We start from the raw sequence: 9,209 nt of genomic DNA on the forward strand, positions 1-9,209 counted from the left end.
TTCCCCTCTACAAACCCTACCTTGTGGAAAGACTGGATGTATTTCACGTTCAAATTGTTGCACTTATATAGAGTCGTACATGCATGTGTGTGTGTGTGTGTGTGTGTGTGTGTGTGTGTGTTGCTGCTTGTACTAGTCCGGACTAATACCGATTGTTAAGTGCCAGCTCACTGAGATGCCATGCCGCAACATGAATGCCCCACTCAGACATGGTATACCGCCTCCGAGCTGACCAATCCTTCGTTTAGCCCCTTAATGCCAAGCGCTAGGCAGTGTAACAACAAGTTTGTTTTTTGCTTAACGCCGCACTTGGCAATATTCCAGATATATGACAGCGATCTGTAAATAATCGAGTCTGGGCCAGACAATCCAGTGATTGACATCATGAGCATCGATCCACGCAATTGGGATACGATGACATGCATTAAACCTCCTACGACAAGCATGTAGTCGCCTTTTACGGCAAGCATGGGTTGCTCTGAGGTGAGGTGAAATTGTGTTTAACGTCGCGTCAAAGATTATTGCACTTATATAGCGACGTGCATGCACGTGTGTGTGTGTGTGTGTGGCTGCTTCTACAACTAATGCCGAATTATAGTGCCAGCTCACTGAGATACCATGCCGCAGTTTAACATGAATACCCCACTCAGACACAATATACTGACTCCGAGCCGACCAGTCCTTGTTTTAGCCCCTTAAAGCCGAGCGCCAAAACTGGGTAACAGCAAGTACAATTATTATCTAAAGATAATAGTTAATCAAAGATTGTGGCCATATTGAACTTCCAAGCTTGACCTCCAAATGGTGTTTCTGTGGACGATAAATTGTCTTGCAAAATCACGTTGACTCGATCCTGCTTCAAGCATACCAATGGCTCGCAGACGCTTATTTTCGGACAGGCGTGGCATTTCGTAATGTTGAATAATTGTGTAATTTTGGTTGTTTTTCTGAGTGGTTGTTGTCAGCACGGCGCTAAACAATGCATATGGAATCCGGTTAACGCACGTGTTTTTATATCCATTCTTGGGTAGTGAAATGCATGGTTTTCGTGTTTTGTTTGAAGTAAACAACATCCAATATATTGACCGAGTTGTGTACCAGATAACCCATGCAACAACAGTCTATGACGGGTGTAATTTAAAGGACAACAGGAGTGAAAAGAATAAAGATGGTTTTGATTGTACAACCATTATGTCAGTATTCTGGATTTGTGAACACACATTTAGAAAGTGGTCAAATGTAATAAATAACTTTCTTAGTACAAATTCTCGTACTTTTGGGGGTTGAGTGAGTGAATGAGGATGGTTTTACGCCGCTTTTAGCAATTTTCCGGCATTATCACGGCAGGGGAAACCAGAAATGGGCTTCACACATTGTACCTATGTCGGGAATCGAACCCGAGTGACGAGCGAACGCTTTAACCACTAGGCTACCCGACCGCCTCATTTTGGGGCTGAATCTCATCCGGTATTCGAATCCACACTGCCAGAGTGACGCACTTGATCGCCAGCACACAAAGTCAGCGATCTAGCCAACTCAGCCACCGAGGCTTCTACAAAATCAAAAGTCAGACAACTGATGGTCTAGATCACGTACTTTGTGTACCCCTCTGACAAGTGTAAATTGGCACGGCTCCCATGGCCGAAAGCCATGAACACACAATGCCATTTAGAAAGTGGTCAAATGTAACAAATGTTATATTCAGGATAACACTTTCTTAGAAAAAGTACGTCCTTTTCTGGGCTGGGTCCGATCCGGGATTCGAACCCACACTGCCAGAGTGAGGCACCTTATCGTCAGCTATTCTTGGTTTACTGTGCCACGCCTACTGAACTTAAAAGAGGACCATCCCCCACCTGTAACCCATTTAGAGTTGACGTTTAGGCGTTAGTGCCTCGTGTCACCCTGGACTTGTCTTTGTGATTTGAGGGTGACGGTTATTCATATACATCATAAATTTGACCGACAAATTGCATGACACTAATGAACATGACTTGGGCTGTATATTTTGTTCCCTTTAATTGAGAATCAGGTAAATAACCATGAGTTCATGTTGACTGTGTTATTTTACACAGGTCTTTGTGTATGCAAGCTATCACAGCTGTTTCAGTCCAGGTTCGATTACACACAGCACGCCGCGATTATAAACGTTAAATTGCCCTCTCGCGTCCATCACTGTCACAGGCAGTGAGCCAGCTGGTCAACTATACAGTCCCAATTAAATTTGGTATTACAGGTGAGATGAAATGGGGTTAAACGTCGCGATTATTGGACTTACATAGAGATGTGTAGGGACGTGTGTGTGTGTGTATGGCTTCTTGTATTGAACCGGACTGATGCCGGCTTTATGATGCTAGCCCACTGAGATACCATGCCGACGTTTAATATGGATACCCCCACTCAGACACAGTATACTAACTCCGAGCCGAGCAGTACTTATTTTATCCAAATAATGCCAAACGCCAGGTAGGGTAACAACAAGTACTACCTTTTCACGTCCTCTGGTATGACGCAGCCGGGGTCCTTTGCGAACTACTATACTGTGGACCGTATTAATCCCGAGAACGCTACAGAAACATTTGAAAAAAAGTCATGAGAAATAGATAAATCACTTTAAAGACGGAAATGAGAATTTAGAATGCATTTGGCACAGTTGCCATGATTGTAAAGTAACACCCACAATATATCCCCACTGTTAAAGCAAAGTCATTGAATAATTGACAATACTCTTCCTCAAAATACAATATTTTACGTAAGGTTGATGTAGTCAGTTATATATATTCTCCCAATGCCCATGGTGTCCACTGGTGTCTTGATCCTTGAAACATTAATACATAATGCTGAGATTTACTAATGCCAGTTAGACCAATGTATCAGTTCGTCAGAAAAATGAATTATATCTTACATATTGTTCATTTGCAATCATTACTAGTTAATTGTAAGTCGATGGGAAAACCAGTCCTTGCAGCCATGGTACCGTGGACTGGAAAAGATTCAGTAACATTTGTCAGGATCTATTTCAAATGAAGGCTCTTGTGCCTATAACGAAAACACGCGTATTTCGCCGTTTGTCTGTATGACGTAGATTTTGTCAGCAGTGTCTAACGCTAGAGCAATCGGGTTCTCAAGACCCGCATCTCTCGTGACAACATCCCCCAAAACTTGACCTTGGTCACCGGAAATCTTCACAATGCATTTTTTGTCTTTGTCAACAACAAAGACATCTCCTCTGGAATCACAGGCAACTCCAACTGGACAGGCAAGTTCCTGGTCACGTGGTTCAACTCTCCATAGAAGACTTCCTTCCATGGAGATGCAGGTGACGTCGTGTTTCGTACAGTCGCTGACGATGATGTTGTTATTTGGCGTTGAACACAGATGAGACACCTCACCGAACATTCCCTCTGCTGGTGCTGTGTTTATGAACTTGTTTGATGGTTTTCCCTTTACCGTTAAATGATCGAGTACAGTATGCCTTCCACCTATTATCGTCGTGGTCGTTGTGTTGACAAAGCCTAGGAGCTTCTCCTGTGTGGTCACGGTCGTCATGCACGTGTACCACTTCTCGCTCTCAATGCTGCTCACTTGCTTAAGGTCTGAAGTAAAGACGAAAAACTTGTAGTTCATAAGACTCACAATGACTCTTTCCTCCGACAATTTTGCAATAGATTGTGGATAACCACTAAATCGATGGGAATTACTTTTGGGCTGACCATCAACTTCATAAAAGGATTTCAAACTTCCATTGTCATAGTCAAGGATTATTATCACCGGTGAGGTTTTGCCCTGGAGGATAACGATGTTCCTGAGCTCTGGGTCATAGTTGTCCTCGTCAAGTTTTGTGTTTATTGTTCTTTCAAGAACATAGGATGGATCCGAAGGTTGTTCTGGTGGAACTTCAACTGTGCGTGGAGGATCAGGAAGACTAGATGGAGGGTCTGCACCATTGTCTGATGATGCTTCCTGTTCTGATGGTTCCTGTTTGTTGGGTACATTGTATCTCTGCATCGCTGTGGCAGAAACCACCTTCTCTTGATGTAGGACGTTCTTCCGTGTCTCCTGGCCTCCAACGGCATACATGTCATCGCTTTCTGAGTTGGACCATACCGATCCTAATTCGAGGCTGCTCATTAAGGACTTAACGTGGGTGATATTTCCATGAAATGAAAACAAAACGGGGCACTCATCGACTGGTGGATCGGTGACAAACTTCATCACATCTTCCTGTTGTTTCTGAATTCGGGGGAGGCATTCCATGGTAGCATACTCTGATCCTGGGGACAACAGACGGTCAATCAGGCCAATGGTATCTTGTGTTTCCTCAACGAGTTTCTGGAAACGTTTCACGTTTTCCTCACTTTCCGTTTTCTTCATCTCATACGAACTGTTAAGGTCTTTGATTAGGATGTTTTCCTTTTGCTTGATGTCCTCTATCAGTTTTTCAACATACGCTTTAATGTCTCTCTTGGTTTCCGCACGTGTATCTCCCATCGTCTTTATGCCCTCTTTCTCAGTATCAATTTTAACCTGAATGAAATTGACAGCAGGTCTGAGGACTTGCAGCATTGTTGTCAGCTGCGATTTACGATCGTTGAAGTGACTTGGCGATCCCGTCACTACAATAGCATCTGGATGGGCCCTTTTACCTGAAAGACAAATGCTGAAGACGTTGTACATGTCAATCTTTTACATCATGTGTAGATACTAGTAGAGCGTCATATTTTCTAAGTTTAAGTCTTACAGAACTATCAGGTGCAACCATCATAGAAAACAGGGCAGATTTCTGAGAATGACGAACGGCCCAATGATGAATCGCTCCGTATACATTTGCTACATTTCGGTACATGTGTTCGGATTACAGCGAATATTTTGTCAATTCATCAACAAGCCCAATTTTACCTTTCTCCATTTGACCCAATGCTTCCAATATCCCAGCTAGTTTAAAATCTGTTTTGATGAGCCTCGCCCAGTTCTGACGTGGTTGAAACGAATCTTGTGGAACAGTCACGTGTCGACAGACAGGACAGGGGATTCCCCGGATGTGGTTGCCATGGTTGATATGATGCTGCAGACATTCCTGGCAGAAGGTATGAAGACATTGCAGCGTCTTCGGTTCTGCGAAGGGTCGGTAACAGATACTGCAGGTCAAATGATCGTCTTTCACACTTTCAGCGGTCGCCATCTTGTTATTTAATCTGATAAAGAAATAGTGGTAAATGCAGCCACAAGAAAACAACACATATCAAGCTGGCACGCCGTCAATATAGACTCACCGACAAAAGAAACGCGAATACTGTTCATGTTCGTTAATATATGAAGAATTACTCTGTAAACAAGACAATCCAGTGATTAATATCATGAGCATCGATCCACAAAATTAGAATCGATGACATGCATCAACCAAGTCAGCGAGCCTGACCACCCGATCCCGTTAGTCGCCTTTTACGACAAGCATAGTCACCTTTTACGGCAAGCATGGGTTGGTGAAGACCTATTCTACCCCGGATCTTCACGGGGTTGTAGTCCCTATTGTCAGTAGATATTTTAAACATAATCATATTTGACTGAAAATTATGATCGATAAATAAGACGTTGCATATTTTAATATCAATCGCCATATTAAAATCAAACACTAAATGTATTCAAAATGTATACATAACAAGTACCTTGTAGTCAGGTATCAAGCATGTTTAACAGTGATTGGTTTTGATGGTCGGAACGATGGGATTATACGTAACACTAGTGTACATAAGAATCGTATATATTATGTGTGAGTGTTTAGAGTATTATTCTACCCAGAATCTTCACGGGTCCCCAGCATGGCGTGATGAGAATAAAGACAATCTCTTGTGACACTTAACCGATTGCCGTGTCATAAAGAAAACCAATGCTATTTTTGAAAAACGTTAACTCAGATACAGAGTCCAATGGGCCAGTTTCCAGCAAGGGGTAAGGGTTGGGGTAAGGGTGGGGGTGTGAAACAATTATCCGGGGTGCGGGGCTCTTTTCAGTAAGCTCGAGACAAGTTCAACTTCGCCAGGTCACGAGAAGGCAACTCTCTGTATCTGGATAATCTTTTCGTATTTTCCCCTGATATCTTATAAGTTTGCAAGTAAAGAAAAGTGACATAACCCTTTCTATTTTCACAAATAAAAAAATGTCAGTGTAGGAAAATAACCTACAACAGATTCGACTTGGCGTAAGGGGCAAATTAGCTATGTAACTTATATGAATGGATCACTGAAAATCAGTCATTACCCGTAAAGGTGCTCGCGAAAAGGCACCCAACTTTCACACAATTTGCATAAAAAGTAAGTATGTATTGACTGTACGCCATGCGACGGCGGTCTGTAAACAAACACGACAGTCAGGTAATCGATGAACTAGAAAATCCAGTGACACGATATAGGGCATTTACTGATTTTCTTGAAACAAATACAAACGATATGTTATTTTTCAATTACGTCTGTTGGGTACAAGTGCGGAGATTCTGCTGTTTTTAAGTAAAAAATAACGTTTAAGAAATATATTCGTCTTGCATCACATTTGGGGGCAGTGTCGGTCCAAACATTTCTTTTGTAGCTGACTCAGCATAAATGCTACTGAGCTTATAATGAACCTCGGGGACTTCAGTCCGCCAACAGAAACATCGACCAGTAAATAAAATATAATATGTAAATGCAAGAGAATAACCAGTCTTGATTATCCGCCGAAACAAATTCTATTTGGCGCACAGGGCAAAATAGCTGTGAATTTATATGAAGGGACCACTGAAATCAGTGATGACACCAGGTGTTCGCGAAAAGCGTACGATTCCGACTTAATCATGAGATGTTCACAATTAATGATCATCAAAATCTATGTAATTTTGTTACTTCATGTCACCATTATTAGACCTAATTTTGCTAAAGACCCGTGAAGATCCGGGGTAGAATAGGTCTTCAGCAACCCATGCTTGTCGTAAAAGGTGACTATGCTATCATGTAAGAGGCGACTAACGGGATCGGGTGGTCAGGCTCGCTGACTTGGTTGACGCATGTCATCGATCCCAATTGCGAGGATCGATGCGCATGATATCAATCACTGGATTGTCTGGACCAGACTCGATTATTAACAAATCGCCGTCATATAGCTGGAATATTGCTGAGTGCGGCATAAAACAACAAACCAACCAACCAATCATTTTGCTAAAGGTTCCCCAAAACGTGGTGTTACACTACGCATTAAGACGTAAGTTCAGGGTATGTAGCGTTATTATCATAAAATTGAATTGGAAATGACTTATATTTTGTCGACAAAAATAGATAACGCTTAGTTTAACTCAAATTGGATTCACACTGGTAATCCATATTAACTGAACGAGTTTTGGTTTTACTGAACCGGACATCCAATTTGTTTTCACAAACTAATTCCATATAAGCTGTCGATTATTCAATTTTGACTTGTCTGCTTAACTGGTAACTCTGTTGCCTCTCATCAAGGGACGGTTGGGTAGCCACTTTATTACAATATAATCGTTCGTTTGCCAGGTCGAAGACCCGGGTTCGATTCCCATGTAAGTGCATTGCGTGGAGCCAATTTCCTAATAAACTGATGGAATGTTGAAAGTGGCGTATGAACCATACATGTTCCCACTCACACATCACGATTAAATGTTTATTTGGATTTTGATAGCTTCCCTAGAGTTGATCAATAAGTCGGACACAAGGTGTGTGTTTCTAGGTGGCAGATGTTCGAGAATAGTCTTATTCGGAGTCTCCGTAAGTATGAGATCACATTTCTGTGGCAAATATGCACGAGTGGGCGAGTGTAGGGTTTGTGTGTTCTGGTAAAAAACATCATACTGCGTTGTGCATTTCGTAACGATACAGCATGTGTATGACTGTATATTGCAGTATTATGTCGCTGCAACAGTTGTTCCTTCAATTTTGATAATATCATATGAGATTATATTACACGTCATGCACATATATTACCACGTACTTTACATGCAGTTTGTTCTCTACACGCGTGGTGACGTGGCGTTTGAGTGAGCGAGCGAGCGAGTGAGTGAGTGAGTGAGTGAGTGAGTGAGCGAATGAGTGAGCGAGTGAGTGAGTGAGTGAGTTAGTGAGCGAGCGAGTGAGTGAGTGAGTGAGTGAGTGAGTGAGTGAGTGAGTGAGTGAGTGAGTGAGGTTAATTTTTTTACACTTTTATTAACGTTACACCAGGGAAACACACAGAAAGGGTTCACACACTACCCATGTGCGGAAACGAACTCGGGGGCATGGCGAGCAAAGTCATTAACCACATGGCTACTCTACCGCCCCATCACTAACATCAACCGACTGAGAGACATAATAACCGACACGGTTTTAGAAAGAAAAGAAAGAGAATGAAAGAATTATACGTTAAGTCACAACACCACCACACAGCCACACCAGTAGCCTTGGAACGTTACCTGAGAAGCAGCAGTACACTTAGTACGTACTATTAAAATTAATTTTATCATACTTCGTACGTACTTCTGACAAGGAAGCCCCTTTTAGTATAGCAACCATTCCTAATTTGTAGGTCAACGAATACATAGTGTCCGCTTTAGTTGTGTAGTTCATATCACTGTATCGGAACTACATATTCATCTCTTCCATGTTAATAAATCCGGTGTCGTGGATTTTAAGTATTAATATAAGAAAGGATCCATCACCTAAAGCTATATGCAATGTATCTATTACTTACCGAACTAATCTGCTGTTTTCTGTTGTTTTCTGTTGTTTTCTGCTGTTATCTGATGGTGAAGGAGCCAGGGCTATATTCAATTAGCCATACACAATGTTGACGTTAAACCGTTCTGACTGCGCGGACTGAGTGATATCGCCTACATGAATACAGAGGCATATGACGGTTCTTTTCATGATCCTACATACATTGGCTGCGTGCAGCTGTACAGGGCAATAACTAGCGACTAGATAGTCGATCCTGTCACAAACCCAACAATAACGGCAACAGGTTGCAGGTATTGAACGCTGTCACGTCATGTGCTCGAGTAACGTTGCTGCTGAAGAACGTAACACGCACTCTAATAACAATTGTAGTCGGTAAGATTGGGAGTGTAAGTTATCGATTGTATCGATATGTCCTCTTGGACTGCAAATGTTCAAACTGTTCATGAAATCGATTAATATAATTATTCATTTGTTAGTGTATGGTTAAATTGCGGTGCACACAAT

At 42.0% G+C, this 9,209-nt stretch overlaps 1 protein-coding gene across 1 annotated transcript; it reads right to left on the bottom strand.

Moving 5' to 3' along the window:
• Positions 1–2,597: 2,597 nt before the first annotated feature.
• Positions 2,598–8,930, bottom strand: LOC139464513 (tripartite motif-containing protein 2-like). Its single transcript, XM_071246041.1, has 3 exons — positions 8,719–8,930; positions 4,900–5,195; positions 2,598–4,646 (listed from the first exon to the last, which is right to left on the bottom strand). Exons 2-3 carry the CDS (start codon positions 5,180–5,182, stop codon positions 3,040–3,042), a joined length of 1,890 nt encoding a protein of 629 aa, XP_071102142.1. The 5' UTR covers positions 5,183–5,195; positions 8,719–8,930; the 3' UTR covers positions 2,598–3,039.
• Between the last annotated feature and the right edge of the window lie 279 nt (positions 8,931–9,209).

The sequence above is a fragment of the Haliotis cracherodii genome, unplaced genomic scaffold (genome assembly GCF_022045235.1).
Source record: "Haliotis cracherodii isolate W230 unplaced genomic scaffold, xgHalCrac1.p SCAF_17, whole genome shotgun sequence".
In the NCBI taxonomy this organism is placed as follows: domain Eukaryota; kingdom Metazoa; phylum Mollusca; class Gastropoda; order Lepetellida; family Haliotidae; genus Haliotis; species Haliotis cracherodii.